The sequence below is a fragment of the Anarhichas minor genome, unplaced genomic scaffold, assembly GCF_050575085.1.
Source record: "Anarhichas minor isolate MPS153535 unplaced genomic scaffold, ASM5057508v1 ptg000010l, whole genome shotgun sequence".
NCBI lineage: Eukaryota > Metazoa > Chordata > Actinopteri > Perciformes > Anarhichadidae > Anarhichas > Anarhichas minor.
Window position 1 is genome coordinate 15,249,317 of NW_027466456.1, and position 23,183 is coordinate 15,272,499.

Genomic DNA, 23,183 nt, shown 5'->3' on the forward strand with positions numbered 1-23,183 from the left:
ATGTAGACATATGGAAGGCCTCCTGCAGTAACAACACTGACACAAATGCAAACATTTTGCACTTTACTGTGTTTTTTTCTCCATATATTTATAGCGTATAATTTATTGTGTGACATTTACTTTCTGTCTAGTCATACTGCTTTGTGGTACTGATCCGTTTAATGTGATATGTGATGTGAGAAAGTACCATGATGTGCATCAGTGGTCTGAGGGTTGTGTGTTTTTACCCTCAGATGGCCCGACGGAGCGCGAACACCAGCGTCCAGATCCCGGACCCTAACCGTCCCGGACCCCCACCTGACAACGACCCTGGCAGGACGATTACAGTCCCTCCAACCAGGAGCACGGTAAGAGCACCAAGAACCTGAAAGTCACAGTTATTTTAACACTTTATTGATACGTTTCTTTCATCATCAGTCCATTGCACGTATTTTATACAAGTTACATTTACAAATAACAGAAAATATCTAAGAGACATAAAACTCAACAAAATAAAAAGACAAAGGGGGAAGGTTTGGGGGAGTGGGGTGAGGGAGGAGTTCCAGCCTTCCAGACTAATCCATAACTGATATTAACCATCTGTAACTGGATGCGTACATGTGCACGACAGCCAAAAAAACCTGAAACTGGTGTAGAAACGATATGACAGCAGGATAAACAACATGATCCACATGATGGAGGAGATTCAAACCTGTAACAGCTGCTGCTGAACACCAGAAAGAAAAGTTCTTAAAGATACGACCTGTAGGACGAGTCCTCAGCATCAGCAGCTGTCGCTACTTTCTCTGCACAGAGCGTTTGTTTTTGATCTCTGTACCGCCACAAGTTGATGGTTAGTTGCTGCTCTGTGCAGACAGGAGGACGTTCCAAACGCTCTTTTGCTAATTTGGTAGTCAGGTTTTCTCGGCTCACCTGTGGTGCACGAGGTGTGTTTTAGAAAGAACGGTTCTGAGGGAGTTATGAGCGGAGCGAGAAGTTTAAAGTGATTCCTAGTTCTCGGTGGAGCTGTGTGAACTGTTTTAGACCATAAAGAAGGATATGCTTTAGGGCGGGGCTACCTCGTGATTGACAGGTCGCTACGAGAGCCGTAGGCAGCGTCACCACGTCCCTCTTTCCGTTCAAAAACAAGATGGCGGCGGCCAAAATACTGATCTTGAGGTGCAATGTTCTGATGGTTGTCATTTTCTTTTTACCTTCAGGCGTGGAGGCCTTTCCTCATCCAGGACCCCAACCGGCCCGACGCCCCACGGATCATCCTCCGTAGGATCCCAGCTTCAACGCGCTGTGTCCCTGGGCGTTCACATCGGCCATCCACTCCCTCCTCTCCCCCAAGCTCCCCCCAAAGGCCAGGCAAGAGAAGGTAAGTTTTATTTACTCAGCACATTTCAGCAACAAGGCCATTCAAAGTTTTCAAAAACATTGAGACAAAAGAAACACACCACAAAATGACATTCAAATACAATTAAAAGCATTAAAGAGCCAAGAGAAGAGGAAACTAAGACTAGCTAAAATAGAATAGGACAGGAATAAAATACAAGACTAACAGTTAGAGTGCAGTCAGAAACGATTTCCTAAAAGACAGCGGCGAATAGAAAGACTTCAGCCTTGGTTTAAAAGAAGAGACAGTTGTTTTCTGGGAGTTTACTCCAGATAAATGGTGTATGGACATGTTTTTATAAATCCTGCTTTCATTTTTTAATACGGGTTTTAATTTCCCGTATGATATGAATTTTTCACACACCGTCATACCGGTGCATAGCAGAAACAACTGCTGTCACTCTTCAACAGGCAGCTAAATATATTGTTTGCCGTTAAGTAGGGCTGCACAATTAATCAAATTTTAATCGCGATCATGATTTTGGCTGCCACAATTAAATGAGCATGATCGTCAGCGATATTGACGTTTAAAATGCGTGCTCTGCTACATATCAAATCAAGCGCTTCCTCAACTAACAGTCAGCCGACCACCAGGGGGAGAACGAGATGGGAGGTGTCATGCGCGCACGCTGCAGCGGCAGCCTCAAAAAAAGTTCTGTCTGCAGTCGACTCCGGTATTAGTAGAAGAGTAGAGAGACAGACAACAGAACAGAGAGCAGACGGTCACGGGTGTCGTGTGAAAGGTAAATCAAATGTCAGGAGCAGAAGGCGAGGAGCTAGCCCCTCGACAAGGATCTTGATCCGATTTAGGACAAGTGATGTTAACCAAGAACAAATCATATGCACAGAGTACGTTAGAGTTGTGTCTGCGCCGCATAGCAATACAACTAACTTGTTCAACCACCTGAAAAATCACCACAAACCACAGTACGACGAATGCATTAAGGCCAAAGCTAACGTTGCCTCACTGAATCTCCGTCCATGTCCAACGTCAACCCAGAAACCCATAACAGCGACCCTGCATAGCGCGACAGCGTATCATCCACCTCCCAAAGACACACTGAAATAACGGATGCAATCGCATTTCATTTGGCCAAAGACATGTGTCCAATAAATACTGTGCGCAATGAAGGCTTCAGAAAAATAGTCAAGACACTAGACAAGAGATACATGATCCCCTCGCGCAATTATTTCTCCAAACAGGCATTACCTGCACTGTATGAAAAACGTCAGGGGGGAATACAAAGGGATGTCACAGCTGTCGAGTATTTTGCGACTACGATTTTATTAATATTTTTCTTCAGGTGAATAAGAACCGTATAAGTTTTATTTTGATGCAAAGACGTGTACATTAGCTGGAATGTAGCACAACATGGAAGTGAAAGCAGTGCTCTGTTGATTTAATTTTGGGTAAAAAGTGTTGATACTATTTTATTTATATTTTCCTTCTACGAGATGCACTGTGATCAGGACCAGTCTGATGCAAAGATGTGTACATTAGCCAGAATGTAGCACAACAATGGAAGTGGAAGCAGTGTTCTTGTTCATTTAAACGTGACTAAATTAATGAATAATCGTGATAAATAATCGTGATCTCAATATTGATCAAAATAATCGTGATTATGATTTTGGCCATAATCGTGCAGCCCTACCGTTAAGGGCGCTGCGGTCGGAGCTAGTTGTCTTAAGTGTATTGAGAGGGTCCCCTAGTCATGGTTATAACTTTATAACAACAATTAACAACCCACAACTAACGTTCTTTAACAGGGCAAAACACCACGACACAACAGTTTGTGACAAATAAACAATTTGTAACACTAATAATTGTACATTTATAAAATTTCACCGCCGAACTGCATGCTGGGTACAACTCCCTCGCTAGCCCGCTAGCACAACAGTCTGCTAACAGCTGGGAGAGGCTCCGGTGCTACAGTAACGTTACATTAAAGAACAGAACAGAGCGATGCAGGATGAACAAAGACAGACCGGAGATGTCGTTTTGCGAGTTTTTCGAGCCACTGTTGTTGCCGCTGGTGGTAACACGAGCAACTTACTCCATCACCTCAGCAGAAAACATGTGTTGGAATACCAAAAAAATACCGTGATATACCGTGAAACCGGCAGAATCTTAAAAAATACCGTGAAACCGGCAGAATCTTAAAAAATACCGTGATACACACTTTTGGTCATACCACCCAGCACTAGGCTGACTTTGTAATTGGCTTCATGCGGCTGTTGAAATTCAGAGTCCATAGCTACACCTAGAGTTCTGTCTTGGTCTCTGGTTTTCAACATTGTCGATCTAAGCAGAGCGCTGACTTCTAATTGTTCCTCCTTGGCTTCAAAACAACTACCTCACTTTTGTCTTTGTCAGTTTTGCTCAGACTGGACAATAGTTCCTGTGATATGGTTATGTAACATTGTGTACCAACTGCATAATCATTTTGTTTTTTTTCCAAAGTTTCTCTGAACCACCTGAGGTTCCCGGTGAGCCTGGAAAGGTAAGTGAGCCTGGAAAGGTAAGTCTAAAGAACAGGAGGCTTGATCCGGAGTGGAGGAACCAGTTTTACAGCTGGTGGGGCAACAAGGCCCCTGGACCTCCAGGCATTCAGGTAAGTCCACCTAAACCCCCTCAGGGACCCGGTGTGCCTGGAAAGGTAAGTCCAAAGAAAAGGAGGCCTAATCTGGAGTGGAGGAACCAGTTTAACAGCTGGTGGGGCAACAAGGCCCCTGGACCTCCAGGCATTCAGGTAAGTCCACCTAAACCCCCTCAGGGACCCGGTGTGCCTGGAAAGGTAAGTCCACCTAAACCCCCTCAGGGACCCGGTGTGCCTGGAAAGGTAAGTCCCGGTGAGCGTCGCCTGCCGGAGTGGGCGAGGAAGGTGGGTCTTTATCTGGAGAGGAGAGACCAGTTCGAGAGCTGGCGGTGCAACAGAGACCCTGAACCTCCAGGTAATGTTCAGCACCACACTCCATATCGGCACGTTTACTCATTTGAACAGAATTTAGCTGACTTTGAAGTCACTTATTTAGACTGAAATGATGTATTGAGTTGTATTAGATACAAGTATTTAGTTGTATGTCAGTATTGAGTTGTATTAGATACAAGTATTGAGTTGTATTAGATACAAGTATTGAGTTGTATTAGATGCAAGTATTGAGTTGTATTAGATGCAAGTATTGAGTTGTATTAGATGCAAGTATTGAGTTGTATTAGATGCAAGTATTGAGTTGTATTAGATGCAAGTATTGAGTTGTATTAGATGCAAGTATTGAGTTGTATTAGATGCAAGTATTGAGTTGTATTAGATGCAAGTATTGAGTTGTATTAGATGCAAGTATTGAGTTGTATTAGATGCAAGTATTGAGTTGTATTAGATGCAAGTATTGAGTTGTATTAGATGCAAGTATTGAGTTGTATTAGATGCAAGTATTGAGTTGTATAAGATGCAAGTATTGAGTTGTATTAGATGCAAGTATTAAGTTGTATGTCAGTATTGAGTTGTATTCGCTGCAAGCCTTGAGTTGTATTAGCTGCAAGCCTTGAGTTGTATTCGCTGCAAGCCTTGAGTTGTATTCGCTGCAAGCCTTGAGTTGTATTAGCTGCAAGCCTTGAGTTGTATTCGCTGCAAGCCTTGAGTTGTATTAGCTGCAAGCCTTGAGTTGTATTCGCTGCAAGCCTTGAGTTGTATTCGCTGCAAGCCTTGAGTTGTATTCGCTGCAAGCCTTGAGTTGTATTCGCTGCAAGCCTTGAGTTGTATTCGCTGCAAGCCTTGAGTTATATTCGCTGCAAGCCTTGAGTTGTATTAGCTGCAAGCCTTGAGTTGTATTAGCTGCAAGCCTTGAGTTGTATTAGCTGCAAGCCTTGAGTTGTATTCGCTGCAAGCCTTGAGTTGTATTAGCTGCAAGCCTTGAGTTGTATTCGCTGCAAGCCTTGAGTTGTATTCGCTGCAAGCCTTGAGTTGTATTCGCTGCAAGCCTTGAGTTGTATTCGCTGCAAGCCTTGAGTTGTATTCGCTGCAAGCCTTGAGTTGTATTCGCTGCAATCCTTGAGTTGTATTCGCTGCAAGCCTTGAGTTGTATTCGCTGCAAGCCTTGAGTTGTATTCGCTGCAAGCCTTGAGTTGTATTCGCTGCAAGCCTTGAGTTGTATTCCCTGCAAGCCTTGAGTTGTATTCGCTGCAAGCCTTGAGTTGTATTCGCTGCAAGCCTTGAGTTGTATTAGCTGCAAGCCTTGAGTTGTATTAGCTGCAAGCCTTGAGTTGTATTAGCTGCAAGCCTTGAGTTGTATTAGCTGCAAGCCTTGAGTTGTATTCGCTGCAAGCCTTGAGTTGTATTCGCTGCAAGCCTTGAGTTGTATTCGCTGCAAGCCTTGAGTTGTATTCGCTGCAAGCCTTGAGTTGTATTCGCTGCAAGCCTTGAGTTGTATTCGCTGCAAGCCTTGAGTTGTATTCGCTGCAAGCCTTGAGTTGTATTAGCTGCAAGCCTTGAGTTGTATTAGCTGCAAGCCTTGAGTTGTATTAGCTGCAAGCCTTGAGTTGTATTAGCTGCAAGCCTTGAGTTGTATTCGCTGCAAGCCTTGAGTTGTATTCGCTGCAAGCCTTGAGTTGTATTAGCTGCAAGCCTTGAGTTGTATTCGCTGCAAGCCTTGAGTTGTATTAGCTGCAAGCCTTGAGTTGTATTCGCTGCAAGCCTTGAGTTGTATTCGCTGCAAGCCTTGAGTTGTATTCGCTGCAAGCCTTGAGTTGTATTCGCTGCAAGCCTTGAGTTGTATTCGATTTAGATTTGATTGTTTATTTTGGTTATTTCTTCGTTAAATAAATGTCTACGTATTACTTTTATCACTCGTCTTGTCTCCCTTATGTTGCAGCATATAAGTATTAAGCTGTATTAGATATAAGTATTAAGTTGTATTAGATATAAGTATTAAGGTTTTTACAAGTATTAAGTTGTATTAGATGTAAGTATTAAGTTGTATGTCAGTAGTAAGTTGTATTAGATATAAGTATTAAGTTGTATGTCAGTAGTAAGTTGTATTAGATTTAAGTATTAAGTTGTATTAGATTTAAGTATTAAGTTGTATTAGATTTAAGTATTAAGTTGTGTTAGATTTAAGTATTAAGTTGTATTAGATTTAAGTATTAAGTTGTATTGTGACGAGCCCTCCCATCCACTAGTGGTCTGTGTCCTGTTTGCTGGCTGCTCTGTCTTTCAGGATGTTGATTGGCAGCTAACGAGCCCCACCTGAGCCTGCTGGAAATGGCCAGCTATGATGCACCACCTGAACATGGCGAGGTGCCTCCCCTCCTCTCCGGTCCTCACGGCAGCTGCTTCATTTGATTGATTCTTTGTCTGATTGTTTGTTTTAGTTTAGTTTGGTTATTTGTTAGTTAAATAAATGTCTATTTATTGATTGTATCACTCGCCTTGTCTCCCTTATGTTGCAGCCTTTGAGCCAGGTCATAACAGTATATACAGGTGCATCTCAATGAATTAGAATATCATCGAAAAGTTAATTTATTTCAGTAATTCAATTCAAAAAGTGAAACCCATATATTATATATATATTCATTACACAGGGTGATGTATTTCAAACGTTTATTTCTTTGAATTTTGATGATTATGGCTTACAGCTAATGAAAACCCCAAATTCAGTATCTCAGAAAATTACAATATTACGAATTAAAAAAGTGTTGGTAACGTAGAGGAGCGTGTTTGGGTTATCAGCATCTAAGAAACTAAATTCTTGACATCAATAGAATTATTAATGTCAGTAACAATTATTAATGATTATTAATAATAACGGGGCACCACCCTGCGAACAGGGACCAATAACCAAACAATAAAACTAAGTCTCATAATTAGCGTTCACTCACAATGTCAATAGTCTGAGTACTATTACACATTCAGAGTGAAAGTGAAGGTTTAAGTTCGAGCACAGGCCACTACATCCAGTTATTATTACACACCTATGCACAAGTAATCACAGACGACTGCTCTTTAAAATATAACAGAGTTTATTCAATAAAATAATAAATGATCAAATCAAGTACTATCATAATCAACAAACACTATCATACAATTATATGTCTAATACCTAAAGTCAAATGAGGGGGGGGCTACTCAAACAGTGATGGTACGTAACCTAAAAAGGGGCGTGTGAGCCTACAAGCAAAGATGGCGGAGTCTATTGACCCGCGACAAGATAGCTGAGAGGTGGCTACGTGTAACCACGTGGGACGACGCACAATGTGTGTTGGGACAATAGATTACGCGACCACGTGTCTGAGAGGTTCACCCAAAATCAGTGAATCTAACTATGTGTGCGGGTTAGTAGGACGAGAGAGAGAGAGAGAGAGAGAGCTCTGAGCGGGGTGCTCGTGCTGCAGTGAGAATGTGAGGAACAGCTGATCACTTGTAAACTCTGCGGTTGGATTCTGAACCGACCGGTCACGCTTGTACGGTGATAGTTGCGGTCCTAGATCTCACTCACAGAGCCGATTTAAAGAAGAGAGAATAAAACCAAACAAAATAAAAATAATCCCCAAAACAAAACAGATCTTTATCACTGCGGTGAGATGCGAGTATTGCTCTCGTATCACCCCAAAACTCGGTCGGCGAGACGAGGCTCCGCCACCGTGGTTTTGGTCTTTGAAGTGATAAAATCACAACCTCCACATCCACTAGCAGCGACGGATCTAATGTAAACAGTTACAGCAGGAAATACACAATATAACGGGACTCCGTGGTCCGCGATGCTTGCGCAATAACACGTTATAACACGACAGTAACTTAACGTAACAAGATACAGGAATAACAACGACATAACGAATAGGCTAAATTAAGCTAATGCTAAACTAAGCTAAGCTAGGCCCAGATACCAGTAACTCTTACTTGTAGAAGCTTCGTTCGGTAGGGTACGTTTCCCGTGGTGGGGATCACTCGGTCCTCGAGTAGCCGCTGGCCCTCGGTGGCGCGGCCTCGGGGCTGGCTGGCGCAGACTCGGCCTCCTCGCTGCAGAGAGGGGCTTTTTAACTTCGGCTGAGGGACGAGGTTTGGGTCGTCCTTCCCGGAAATCTTCGGCGAGGAAAGATTGTTACCTTCTGCCGGCGGTGTGTACACAAATAGGGTGGGAGAACGGGGCATAGGAGTTATCCGTTCTCGCACTACATGATCCAAAACTCAAAATAAAACACAGTCTGTTCGACCAGCGAATGTTACATGTGACCTGATAGGATTTGATGAGGCCGCGGTTCCTCGTGGATCTTCTTGTCCCCTGGACGAGTTCGGAGTGAAGAGGCCAGGACAGCAGGGTCAGATCCCAACATCCCCCCTTTGGTCTGAAGAGCGGGGTGATGGCCACGGTCTTTAGAGCAAACCAAGGGCTGGCACGTGCATCCATGTGGTGGGAAACACTGTCCAGGTATTCCTGAGAACCTGAAGAGGTTAGACAGTCCAAGTATTCCGGGAACCAAAAGCAGTGGTTAAAACAGTCAGTGTTCAGTGTTCATAGGGTTCAGAGTTCATAGGGTTCAGAGTTCATTGGTATCTGGGCTGATGACTAAGGTGGCATCTGGGCAGATGACTTTAACTACCTCTACCTACATCTGCTATCATACACAATTCAAATCATAGGTGAGCAAAAACATTATTCCCAAATAATTCAATCGCTAATCATGATTTTGTGATAGTCCTAGCATTGCGGTATAGTGTCAAAGAAAGTAACAACCCAAATAAAACAAAACAAAACACAAAAGAGAGAAGAGTAGAAAGAGTAGAAAGAGTAAGCCACTATAAACCTATATAAAAACACAGCCAAGGGGGAAAATAAATACCGTGATATACCGTGAAACCGGCAGAATCTTAAAAAATACCGTGATACACACTTTTGGTCATACCACCCAGCACTAGGCTGACTTTGTAATTGTCTTCATGCGGCTGTTGAAATTCAGAGTCCATAGCTACACCTAGAGTTCTGTCTTGGTCTCTGGTTTTCAACATTGTCGATCTAAGCAGAGCGCTGACTTCTAATTGTTCCTCCTTGGCTTCAAAACAACTACCTCACTTTTGTCTTTGTCAGTTTTGCTCAGACTGGACAATAGTTCCAGTGATATGGTTATGTAACATTGTGTACCAACTGCATAATCATTTTGTTGTTTTTCCAAAGTTTCTCTGAACCACCTGAGGTTCCCGGTGAGCCTGGAAAGGTAAGTCTAAAGAACAGGAGGCTTGATCCGGAGTGGAGGAACCAGTTTTACAGCTGGTGGGGCAACAAGGCCCCTGGACCTCCAGGCATTCAGGGAAGTCCACCTAAACCCCCCCAGGGACCCGGTGTGCCTGGAAAGGTAAGTCCAAAGAAAAGGAGGCCTAATCTGGAGCGGAGGAACCAGTTTAACAGCTGGTGGGGCAACAAGGCCCCTGGACCTCCAGGCATTCAGTTAAGTCCACCTAAACCCCCTCAGGGACCCGGTGTGCCTGTAAAGGTAAGTCCACCTAAACCCCCTCAGGGACCCGGTGTGCCTGTAAAGGTAAGTCCACCTAAACCCCCTCAGGGACCCGGTGTGCCTGTAAAGGTAAGTCCACCTAAACCCCCTCAGGGACCCGGTGTGCCTGTAAAGGTAAGTCCACCTAAACCCCCTCAGGGACCCGGTGTGCCTGGAAAGGTAAGTCCACCTAAACCCCCTCAGGGACCCGGTGAGCCTAGAAAGGTAAGTCCCGGTGAGCGTCGCCTGCCGGAGTGGGCGAGGAAGGTGGGTCTTTATCTGGAGAGGAGAGACCAGTTCGACAGCTGGCGGTGCAACAGAGACCCTGAACCTCCAGGTAATGTTCAGCACCACACTCCATATCGGCACGTTTATTCATTTGAACTGAATTTAGCTGACTTTGAAGTCACTTATTTAGACTGAAATGATTGTGTTGAATTATTTAGAGTTTCAGTTGTATTAGATGTAAGTATTGAGTTGTATTAGATACAAGTATTGAGTTGTATTAGATGCAAGTATTGAGTTGTATTAGATGCAAGCCTTGAGTTGTATTCGATTTAGATTTGATTGTTTATTTTGGTTATTTCTTCGTTAAATAAATGTCTACGTATTACTTTTATCACTCGTCTTGTCTCCCTTATGTTGCAGCATATAAGTATTAAGCTGTATTAGATATAAGTATTAAGTTGTATTAGATATAAGTATTAAGGTTTTTACAAGTATTAAGTTGTATTAGATGTAAGTATTAAGTTGTATGTCAGTAGTAAGTTGTATTAGATATAAGTATTAAGTTGTATGTCAGTAGTAAGTTGTATTAGATTTAAGTATTAAGGTTTTTACAAGTATTAAGTTGTATTAGATGTAAGTATTAAGTTGTATGTCAGTAGTAAGTTGTATTAGATTTAAGTATTAAGTTGTATTAGATATAAGTATTAAGGTTTTTACAAGTATTAAGTTGTATTAGATGTAAGTATTAAGTTGTATGTCAGTAGTAAGTTGTATTAGATATAAGTATTAAGTTGTATGTCAGTAGTAAGTTGTATTAGATTTAAGTATTAAGTTGTATTAGATTTAAGTATTAAGTTGTATTAGATTTAAGTATTAAGTTGTATTAGATTTAAGTATTAAGTTGTATTAGATTTAAGTATTAAGTTGTATTAGATTTAAGTATTAAGTTGTATTAGATTTAAGTATTAAGTTGTATTGTGACGAGCCCTCCCATCCACTAGTGGTCTGTGTCCTGTTTGCTGGCTGCTCTGTCTTTCAGGATGTTGATCGGCAGCTAACGAGCCCCACCTGAGCCTGCTGGAAATGGCCAGCTATGATGCACCACCTGAACATGGCGAGGTGCCTCCCCTCCTCTCCGGTCCTCACGGCAGCTGCTTCATTTGATTGATTCTTTGTCTGATTGTTTGTTTTAGTTTAGTTTGGTTATTTGTTAGTTAAATAAATTTCTATTTATTGATTGTATCACTCGCCTTGTCTCCCTTATGTTGCAGCCTTTGAGCCAGGTCATAACAGTATATACAGGTGCATCTCAATGAATTAGAATATATCGAAAAGTTAATTTATTTCAGTAATTCAATTCAAAAAGTGAAACCCATATATTATATATATATTCATTACACAGGGTGATGTATTTCAAACGTTTATTTCTTTGAATTTTGATGATTATGGCTTACAGCTAATGAAAACCCCAAATTCAGTATCTCAGAAAATTACAATATTACCAATTAAAAAAGTGTTGGGAACGTAGAGGAGCGTGTTTGGGTTATCAGCATCTAAGAAACTAAATTCTTGACATCAATAGAATTATTAATGTCAGTAACAATTATTAATGATTATTAATAATAACGGGGCACCACCCTGCGAACAGGGACCAATAACCAAACAATAAAACTAAGTCTCATAATTAGCGTTCACTCACAATGTCAATAGTCTGAGTACTATTACACATTCAGAGTGAAAGTGAAGGTTTAAGTTCGAGCACAGGCCACTACATCCAGTTATTATTACACACCTATGCACAAGTAATCACAGACGACTGCTCTTTAAAATATAACAGTTTATTAAATAAAATAATAAATGATCAAATCAAGTACTATCATAATCAACAAACACTATCATACAATTATATGTCTAATACCTAAAGTCAAATGAGGGGGGGGCTACTCAAACAGTGATGGTACGTAACCTAAAAAGGGGCGTGTGAGCCTACAAGCAAAGATGGCGGAGTCTATTGACCCGCAACAAGATAGCTGAGAGGTGGCTACGTGTAACCACGTGGGACGGCGCACAATGTGTGTTGGGACAATAGATTACGCGACCACGTGTCTGAGAGGTTCACCCAAAATCAGTGAATCTAACTATGTGTGTGCGGGTTAGTAGGACGAGAGAGAGAGAGAGAGAGAGAGAGAGAGAGAGAGAGAGAGAGCTCTGAGCGCGGTGCTCGCGCTGCAGTGAGAATGTGAGGAACAGCTGATCACTTGTAAACTCTGCGGTCGGATTCTGAACCGACTGGTCACGCTTGTACGGTGATAGTTGCGGTCCTAGATCTCACTCACAGAGCCGATTTAAAGAAGAGAGAATAAAACCAAACAAAATAAAAATAATCCCCAAAACAAAACAGATCTTTATCACTGCGGTGAGATGCGAGTATTGCTCTCGTATCACCCCAAAACTCGGTCGGCGAGACGAGGCTCCGCCACCGTGGTTTTGGTCTTTGAAGTGATAAAATCACAACCTCCACATCCACTAGCAGCGACGGATCTAATGTAAACAGTTACAGCAGGAAATACACAATATAACGGGACTCCGTGGTCCGCGATGCTTGCGCAATAACACGTTATAACACGACAGTAACTTAACGTAACAAGATACAGGAATAACAACGACATAACGAATAGGCTAAATTAAGCTAATGCTAAACTAAGCTAAGCTAGGCCCAGATACCAGTAACTCTTACTTGTAGAAGCTTCGTTCGGTAGGGTACGTTTCCCGTGGTGGGGATCACTCGGTCCTCGAGTAGCCGCTGGCCCTCGGTGGCGCGGCCTCGGGGCTGGCTGGCGCAGACTCGGCCTCCTCGCTGCAGAGAGGGGCTTTTTAACTTTGGCTGAGGGACGAGGTTTGGGTCGTCCTTCCCGGAAATCTTCGGCGAGGAAAGATTGTTACCTTCTGCCGGCGGTGTGTACACAAATAGGGTGGGAGAACGGGGCATAGGAGTTATCCGTTCTCGCACTACATGATCCAAAACTCAAAATAAAACACAGTCTGTTCGACCAGCGAATGTTACATGTGACCTGATAGGATTTGATGAGGCCGCGGTTCCTCGTGGATCTTCTTGTCCCCTGGACGAGTTCGGAGTGAAGAGGCCAGGACAGCAGGGTCAGATCCCAACATCCCCCCTTTGGTCTGAAGAGCGGGGTGATGGCCACGGTCTTTAGAGCAAACCAAGGGCTGGCACGTGCATCCATGTGGTGGGAAACACTGTCCAGGTATTCCTGAGAACCTGAAGAGGTTAGACAGTCCAAGTATTCCGGGAACCAAAAGCAGTGGTTAAAACAGTCAGTGTTCAGTGTTCATAGGGTTCAGAGTTCATAGGGTTCAGAGTTCATTGGTATCTGGGCTGATGACTAAGGTGGCATCTGGGCAGATGACTTTAACTACCTCTACCTACATCTGCTATCATACACAATTCAAATCATAGGTGAGCAAAAACATTATTCCCAAATAATTCAATCGCTAATCATGATTTTGTGATAATCCTAGCATTGCGGTATAGTGTCAAAGAAAGTAACAACCCAAATAAAACAAAACAAAACACAAAAGAGAGAAGAGTAGAAAGTAGAAAGAGTAAGCCACTATAAACCTATATAAAAACACAGCCAAGGGGGAAAAAAAATACCGTGATATACCGTGAAACCGGCAGAATCTTAAAAAATACCGTGATACACACTTTTGGTCATACCACCCAGCACTAGGCTGACTTTGTAATTGTCTTCATGCGGCTGTTGAAATTCAGAGTCCATAGCTACACCTAGAGTTCTGTCTTGGTCTCTGGTTTTCAACATTGTCGATCTAAGCAGAGCGCTGACTTCTAATTGTTCCTCCTTGGCTTCAAAACAACTACCTCACTTTTGTCTTTGTCAGTTTTGCTCAGACTGGACAATAGTTCCTGTGATATGGTTATGTAACATTGTGTTCCAACTGCATAATCATTTTGTTGTTTTTCCAAAGTTTCTCTGAACCACCTGAGGTTCCCGGTGAGCCTGGAAAGGTAAGTCCAAAGAAAAGGAGGCCTAATCTGGAGCGGAGGAACCAGTTTAACAGCTGGTGGGGCAACAAGGCCCCTGGACCTCCAGGCATTCAGTTAAGTCCACCTAAACCCCCTCAGGGACCCGGTGTGCCTGTAAAGGTAAGTCCACCTAAACCCCCTCAGGGACCCGGTGTGCCTGTAAAGGTAAGTCCACCTAAACCCCCTCAGGGACCCGGTGTGCCTGTAAAGGTAAGTCCACCTAAACCCCCTCAGGGACCCGGTGTGCCTGTAAAGGTAAGTCCACCTAAACCCCCTCAGGGACCCGGTGTGCCTGGAAAGGTAAGTCCACCTAAACCCCCTCAGGGACCCGGTGAGCCTAGAAAGGTAAGTCCCGGTGAGCGTCGCCTGCCGGAGTGGGCGAGGAAGGTGGGTCTTTATCTGGAGAGGAGAGACCAGTTCGACAGCTGGCGGTGCAACAGAGACCCTGAACCTCCAGGTAATGTTCAGCACCACACTCCATATCGGCACGTTTATTCATTTGAACTGAATTTAGCTGACTTTGAAGTCACTTATTTAGACTGAAATGATTGTGTTGAATTATTTAGAGTTTCAGTTGTATTAGATGTAAGTATTGAGTTGTATTAGATACAAGTATTGAGTTGTATTAGATGCAAGTATTGAGTTGTATTAGATGCAAGCCTTGAGTTGTATTCGATTTAGATTTGATTGTTTATTTTGGTTATTTCTTCGTTAAATAAATGTCTACGTATTACTTTTATCACTCGTCTTGTCTCCCTTATGTTGCAGCATATAAGTATTAAGCTGTATTAGATATAAGTATTAAGTTGTATTAGATATAAGTATTAAGGTTTTTACAAGTATTAAGTTGTATTAGATGTAAGTATTAAGTTGTATGTCAGTAGTAAGTTGTATTAGATATAAGTATTAAGTTGTATGTCAGTAGTAAGTTGTATTAGATTTAAGTATTAAGGTTTTTACAAGTATTAAGTTGTATTAGATGTAAGTATTAAGTTGTATGTCAGTAGTAAGTTGTATTAGATTTAAGTATTAAGTTGTATTAGATATAAGTATTAAGGTTTTTACAAGTATTAAGTTGTATTAGATGTAAGTATTAAGTTGTATGTCAGTAGTAAGTTGTATTAGATATAAGTATTAAGTTGTATGTCAGTAGTAAGTTGTATTAGATTTAAGTATTAAGTTGTATTAGATTTAAGTATTAAGTTGTATTAGATTTAAGTATTAAGTTGTATTAGATTTAAGTATTAAGTTGTATTAGATTTAAGTATTAAGTTGTATTAGATTTAAGTATTAAGTTGTATTGTGACGAGCCCTCCCATCCACTAGTGGTCTGTGTCCTGTTTGCTGGCTGCTCTGTCTTTCAGGATGTTGATCGGCAGCTAACGAGCCCCACCTGAGCCTGCTGGAAATGGCCAGCTATGATGCACCACCTGAACATGGCGAGGTGCCTCCCCTCCTCTCCGGTCCTCACGGCAGCTGCTTCATTTGATTGATTCTTTGTCTGATTGTTTGTTTTAGTTTAGTTTGGTTATTTGTTAGTTAAATAAATTTCTATTTATTGATTGTATCACTCGCCTTGTCTCCCTTATGTTGCAGCCTTTGAGCCAGGTCATAACAGTATATACAGGTGCATCTCAATGAATTAGAATATATCGAAAAGTTAATTTATTTCAGTAATTCAATTCAAAAAGTGAAACCCATATATTATATATATATTCATTACACAGGGTGATGTATTTCAAACGTTTATTTCTTTGAATTTTGATGATTATGGCTTACAGCTAATGAAAACCCCAAATTCAGTATCTCAGAAAATTACAATATTACCAATTAAAAAAGTGTTGGGAACGTAGAGGAGCGTGTTTGGGTTATCAGCATCTAAGAAACTAAATTCTTGACATCAATAGAATTATTAATGTCAGTAACAATTATTAATGATTATTAATAATAACGGGGCACCACCCTGCGAACAGGGACCAATAACCAAACAATAAAACTAAGTCTCATAATTAGCGTTCACTCACAATGTCAATAGTCTGAGTACTATTACACATTCAGAGTGAAAGTGAAGGTTTAAGTTCGAGCACAGGCCACTACATCCAGTTATTATTACACACCTATGCACAAGTAATCACAGACGACTGCTCTTTAAAATATAACAGTTTATTAAATAAAATAATAAATGATCAAATCAAGTACTATCATAATCAACAAACACTATCATACAATTATATGTCTAATACCTAAAGTCAAATGAGGGGGGGGCTACTCAAACAGTGATGGTACGTAACCTAAAAAGGGGCGTGTGAGCCTACAAGCAAAGATGGCGGAGTCTATTGACCCGCAACAAGATAGCTGAGAGGTGGCTACGTGTAACCACGTGGGACGGCGCACAATGTGTGTTGGGACAATAGATTACGCGACCACGTGTCTGAGAGGTTCACCCAAAATCAGTGAATCTAACTATGTGTGTGCGGGTTAGTAGGACGAGAGAGAGAGAGAGAGAGAGAGAGAGAGAGAGAGAGAGAGCTCTGAGCGCGGTGCTCGCGCTGCAGTGAGAATGTGAGGAACAGCTGATCACTTGTAAACTCTGCGGTCGGATTCTGAACCGACTGGTCACGCTTGTACGGTGATAGTTGCGGTCCTAGATCTCACTCACAGAGCCGATTTAAAGAAGAGAGAATAAAACCAAACAAAATAAAAATAATCCCCAAAACAAAACAGATCTTTATCACTGCGGTGAGATGCGAGTATTGCTCTCGTATCACCCCAAAACTCGGTCGGCGAGACGAGGCTCCGCCACCGTGGTTTTGGTCTTTGAAGTGATAAAATCACAACCTCCACATCCACTAGCAGCGACGGATCTAATGTAAACAGTTACAGCAGGAAATACACAATATAACGGGACTCCGTGGTCCGCGATGCTTGCGCAATAACACGTTATAACACGACAGTAACTTAACGTAACAAGATACAGGAATAACAACGACATAACGAATAGGCTAAATTAAGCTAATGCTAAACTAAGCTAAGCTAGGCCCAGATACCAGTAACTCTTACTTGTAGAAGCTTCGTTCGGTAGGGTACGTTTCCCGTGGTGGGGATCACTCGGTCCTCGAGTAGCCGCTGGCCCTCGGTGGCGCGGCCTCGGGGCTGGCTGGCGCAGACTCGGCCTCCTCGCTGCAGAGAGGGGCTTTTTAACTTTGGCTGAGGGACGAGGTTTGGGTCGTCCTTCCCGGAAATCTTCGGCGAGGAAAGATTGTTACCTTCTGCCGGCGGTGTGTACACAAATAGGGTGGGAGAACGGGGCATAGGAGTTATCCGTTCTCGCACTACATGATCCAAAACTCAAAATAAAACACAGTCTGTTCGACCAGCGAATGTTACATGTGACCTGATAGGATTTGATGAGGCCGCGGTTCCTCGTGGATCTTCTTGTCCCCTGGACGAGTTCGGAGTGAAGAGGCCAGGACAGCAGGGTCAGATCCCAACATCCCCCCTTTGGTCTGAAGAGCGGGGTGATGGCCACGGTCTTTAGAGCAAACCAAGGGCTGGCACGTGCATCCATGTGGTGGGAAACACTGTCCAGGTATTCCTGAGAACCTGAAGAGGTTAGACAGTCCAAGTATTCCGGGAACCAAAAGCAGTGGTTAAAACAGTCAGTGTTCAGTGTTCATAGGGTTCAGAGTTCATAGGGTTCAGAGTTCATTGGTATCTGGGCTGATGACTAAGGTGGCATCTGGGCAGATGACTTTAACTACCTCTACCTACATCTGCTATCATACACAATTCAAATCATAGGTGAGCAAAAACATTATTCCCAAATAATTCAATCGCTAATCATGATTTTGTGATAATCCTAGCATTGCGGTATAGTGTCAAAGAAAGTAACAACCCAAATAAAACAAAACAAAACACAAAAGAGAGAAGAGTAGAAAGAGTAGAAAGAGTAAGCCACTATAAACCTATATAAAAACACAGCCAAGGGGGAAAAAAAATACCGTGATATACCGTGAAACCGGCAGAATCTTAAAAAATACCGTGATACACACTTTTGGTCATACCACCCAGCACTAGGCTGACTTTGTAATTGTCTTCATGCGGCTGTTGAAATTCAGAGTCCATAGCTACACCTAGAGTTCTGTCTTGGTCTCTGGTTTTCAACATTGTCGATCTAAGCAGAGCGCTGACTTCTAATTGTTCCTCCTTGGCTTCAAAACAACTACCTCACTTTTGTCTTTGTCAGTTTTGCTCAGACTGGACAATAGTTCCTGTGATATGGTTATGTAACATTGTGTTCCAACTGCATAATCATTTTGTTGTTTTTCCAAAGTTTCTCTGAACCACCTGAGGTTCCCGGTGAGCCTGGAAAGGTAAGTCCAAAGAAAAGGAGGCCTAATCTGGAGCGGAGGAACCAGTTTAACAGCTGGTGGGGCAACAAGGCCCCTGGACCTCCAGGCATTCAGTTAAGTCCACCTAAACCCCCTCAGGGACCCGGTGTGCCTGTAAAGGTAAGTCCACCTAAACCCCCTCAGGGACCCGGTGTGCCTGTAAAGGTAAGTCCACCTAAACCCCCTCAGGGACCCGGTGTGCCTGTAAAGGTAAGTCCACCTAAACCCCCTCAGGGACCCGGTGTGCCTGTAAAGGTAAGTCCACCTAAACCCCCTCAGGGACCCGGTGTGCCTGGAAAGGTAAGTCCACCTAAACCCCCTCAGGGACCCGGTGAGCCTAGAAAGGTAAGTCCCGGTGAGCGTCGCCTGCCGGAGTGGGCGAGGAAGGTGGGTCTTTATCTGGAGAGGAGAGACCAGTTCGACAGCTGGCGGTGCAACAGAGACCCTGAACCTCCAGGTAATGTTCAGCACCACACTCCATATCGGCACGTTTATTCATTTGAACTGAATTTAGCTGACTTTGAAGTCACTTATTTAGACTGAAATGATTGTGTTGAATTATTTAGAGTTTCAGTTGTATTAGATGTAAGTATTGAGTTGTATTAGATACAAGTATTGAGTTGTATTAGATGCAAGTATTGAGTTGTATTAGATGCAAGCCTTGAGTTGTATTCGATTTAGATTTGATTGTTTATTTTGGTTATTTCTTCGTTAAATAAATGTCTACGTATTACTTTTATCACTCGGCTGCTCTGTCTTTCAGGATGTTGATTGGCAGCTAACGAGCCCCACCTGAGCCTGCTGGAAATGGCCAGCTATGATGCACCACCTGAACATGGCGACGTGCCTCCCCTCCTCTCCGGTCCTCACGGCAGCTGCTTCATTTGATTGATTCTTTGTCTGATTGTTTGTTTTAGTTTAGTTTGGTTATTTGTTAGTTAAATAAATGTCTATTTATTGATTGTATCACTCGCCTTGTCTCCCTTATGTTGCAGCCTTTGAGCCAGGTCATAACAGTATATACAGGTGCATCTCAATGAATTAGAATATATCGAAAAGTTAATTTATTTCAGTAATTCAATTCAAAAAGTGAAACCCATATATTATATATATATTCATGACACAGGGTGATGTATTTCAAACGTTTATTTCTTTGAATTTTGATGATTATGGCTTACAGCTAATGAAAACCCCAAATTCAGTATCTCAGAAAATTACAATATTACCAATTAAAAAAATATTGGGAACGTAGAGGAGCGTGTTTGGGTTATCAGCATCTAAGAAACTAAATTCTTGACATCAATAGAATTATTAATGTCAGTAACAATTATTAATGATTATTAATAATAACGGGGCACCACCCTGCGAACAGGGACCAATAACCAAACAATAAAACTAAGTCTCATAATTAGCGTTCACTCACAATGTCAATAGTCTGAGTACTATTACACATTCAGAGTGAAAGTGAAGGTTTAAATTCGAGCACAGGCCACTACATCCAGTTATTATTACACACCTATGCACAAGTAATCACAGACGACTGCTTTTTAAAATATAACAGAGTTTATTCAATAAAATAATAAATGATCAAATCAAGTACTATCATAATCAACAAACACTATCATACAATTATATGTCTAATACCTAAAGTCAAATGAGGGGGGGGGCTACTCAAACAGTGATGGTAGTAACCTAAAAAGGGGCGTGTGAGCCTACAAGCAAAGATGGCGGAGTCTATTGACCCGCGACAAGATAGCTGAGAGGTGGCTACGTGTAACCACGTGGGACGACGCACAATGTGTGTTGGGACAATAGATTACGCAACCACGTGTCTGAGAGGTTCACCCAAAATCAGTGAATCTAACTATGTGTGTGCGGGTTAGTAGGACGAGAGAGAGAGAGAGAGAGAGAGAGAGATAGAGAGCTCTGAGCGCGGTGCTCGCGCTGCAGTGAGAATGTGAGGAACAGCTGATCACTTGTAAACTCTGCGGTTGGATTCTGAACCGACCGGTCACGCTTGTACGGTGATAGTTGCGGTCCTAGATCTCACTCACAGAGCCGATTTAAAGAAGAGAGAATAAAACCAAACAAAATAAAAATAATCCCCAAAACAAAACAGATCTTTATCACTGCGGTGAGATGCGAGTATTGCTCTCGTATCACCCCAAAACTCGGTCGGCGAGACGAGGCTCCGCCACCGTGGTTTTGGTCTTTGAAGTGATAAAATCACAACCTCCACATCCACTAGCAGCGACGGATCTAATGTAAACAGTTACAGCAGGAAATACACAATATAACGGGACTCCGTGGTCCGCGATGCTTGCGCAATAACACGTTATAACACGACAGTAACTTAACGTAACAAGATACAGGAATAACAACGACATAACGAATAGGCTAAATTAAGCTAATGCTAAACTAAGCTAATCTAGGCCCAGATACCAGTAACTCTTACTTGTAGAAGCTTCGTTCGGTAGGGTACGTTTCCCGTGGTGGGGATCACTCGGTCCTCGAGTAGCCGCTGGCCCTCGGTGGCGCGGCCTCGGGGCTGGCTGGCGCAGACTCGGCCTCCTCGCTGCAGAGAGGGGCTTTTTAACTTCGGCTGAGGGACGAGGTTTGGGTCGTCCTTCCCGGAAATCTTCGGCGAGGAAAGATTGTTACCTTCTGCCGGCGGTGTGTACACAAATAGGGTGGGAGAACGGGGCATAGGAGTTATCCGTTCTCGCACTACATGATCCAAAACTCAGTCAAATACATGGACAGTCCAAGTATTCCGGGAACCAAAAGCAGTGGTTAAAACAGTCAGTGTTCAGTGTTCATAGGGTTCAGAGTTCATAGGGTTCAGAGTTCATTGGTATCTGGGCTGATGACTAAGGTGGCATCTGGGCAGATGACTTTAACTACCTCTACCTACATCTGCTATCATACACAATTCAAATCATAGGTGAGCAAAAACATTATTCCCAAATAATTCAATCGCTAATCATGATTTTGTGATAATCCTAGCATTGCGGTATAGTGTCAAAGAAAGTAACAACCCAAATAAAACAAAACAAAACACAAAAGAGAGAAGAGTAGAAAGAGTAGAAAGAGTAAGCCACTATAAACCTATATAAAAACACAGCCAAGGGGGAAAAAAAATACCGTGATATACCGTGAAACCGGCAGAATCTTAAAAAATACCGTGATACACACTTTTGGTCATACCACCCAGCACTAGGCTGACTTTGTAATTGTCTTCATGCGGCTGTTGAAATTCAGAGTCCATAGCTACACCTAGAGTTCTGTCTTGGTCTCTGGTTTTCAACATTGTCGATCTAAGCAGAGCGCTGACTTCTAATTGTTCCTCCTTGGCTTCAAAACAACTACCTCACTTTTGTCTTTGTCAGTTTTGCTCAGACTGGACAGTAGTTCCAGTGATATGGTTATGTAACATTGTGTACCAACTGCATAATCATTTTGTTGTTTTTCCAAAGTTTCTCTGAACCACCTGAGGTTCCCGGTGAGCCTGGAAAGGTAAGTCCAAAGAAAAGGAGGCCTAATCTGGAGCGGAGGAACCAGTTTAACAGCTGGTGGGGCAACAAGGCCCCTGGACCTCCAGGCATTCAGTTAAGTCCACCTAAACCCCCTCAGGGACCCGGTGTGCCTGTAAAGGTAAGTCCACCTAAACCCCCTCAGGGACCCGGTGTGCCTGTAAAGGTAAGTCCACCTAAACCCCCTCAGGGACCCGGTGTGCCTGTAAAGGTAAGTCCACCTAAACCCCCTCAGGGACCCGGTGTGCCTGGAAAGGTAAGTCCACCTAAACCCCCTCAGGGACCCGGTGAGCCTAGAAAGGTAAGTCCCGGTGAGCGTCGCCTGCCGGAGTGGGCGAGGAAGGTGGGTCTTTATCTGGAGAGGAGAGACCAGTTCGACAGCTGGCGGTGCAACAGAGACCCTGAACCTCCAGGTAATGTTCAGCACCACACTCCATATCGGCACGTTTATTCATTTGAACTGAATTTAGCTGACTTTGAAGTCACTTATTTAGACTGAAATGATTGTGTTGAATTATTTAGAGTTTCAGTTGTATTAGATGTAAGTATTGAGTTGTATTAGATACAAGTATTGAGTTGTATTAGATGCAAGTATTGAGTTGTATTAGATGCAAGCCTTGAGTTGTATTCGATTTAGATTTGATTGTTTATTTTGGTTATTTCTTCGTTAAATAAATGTCTACGTATTACTTTTATCACTCGTCTTGTCTCCCTTATGTTGCAGCATATAAGTATTAAGCTGTATTAGATATAAGTATTAAGTTGTATTAGATATAAGTATTAAGGTTTTTACAAGTGTTAAGTTGTATTAGATGTAAGTATTAAGTTGTATGTCAGTAGTAAGTTGTATTAGATATAAGTATTAAGTTGTATGTCAGTAGTAAGTTGTATTAGATTTAAGTATTAAGGTTTTTACAAGTATTAAGTTGTATTAGATGTAAGTATTAAGTTGTATGTCAGTAGTAAGTTGTATTAGATTTAAGTATTAAGTTGTATTAGATATAAGTATTAAGGTTTTTACAAGTATTAAGTTGTATTAGATGTAAGTATTAAGTTGTATGTCAGTAGTAAGTTGTATTAGATATAAGTATTAAGTTGTATGTCAG

General features: G+C 42.3%; 1 protein-coding gene across 1 annotated transcript; it reads left to right on the forward strand.

Annotated features, from left to right (window-relative positions):
• Nucleotides 1–233: 233 nt before the first annotated feature.
• LOC142946490 (uncharacterized) lies at nt 234–14,935 on the forward strand. The gene is made up of 7 exons (XM_076087814.1): nt 234–347; nt 1,200–1,360; nt 3,839–4,217; nt 9,677–9,721; nt 9,815–10,084; nt 14,229–14,610; nt 14,922–14,935. Exons 1-7 carry the CDS (start codon nt 234–236, stop codon nt 14,933–14,935), a joined length of 1,365 nt encoding a protein of 454 aa, XP_075943929.1.
• The last annotated feature ends 8,248 nt before the right edge of the window (nt 14,936–23,183 follow it).

What these genes read in the sequence shown, in the direction of transcription:
- LOC142946490 (XM_076087814.1), top strand. Translation starts at nt 234, where the DNA reads ATGGCCCGACGGAGCGCGAACACCAGCGTCCAGATCCCGGACCCTAAC. An exon ending in CAAAGGCCAGGCAAGAGAAG is followed by an intron (nt 1,361 to 3,838) that starts GTAAGTTTTATT and finishes TTTTTTCCAAAG; the next exon opens with TTTCTCTGAACCACCTGAGG. An exon ending in GACCCGGTGTGCCTGGAAAG is followed by an intron (nt 9,722 to 9,814) that starts GTAAGTCCAAAG and finishes CCAGGCATTCAG; the next exon opens with TTAAGTCCACCTAAACCCCC.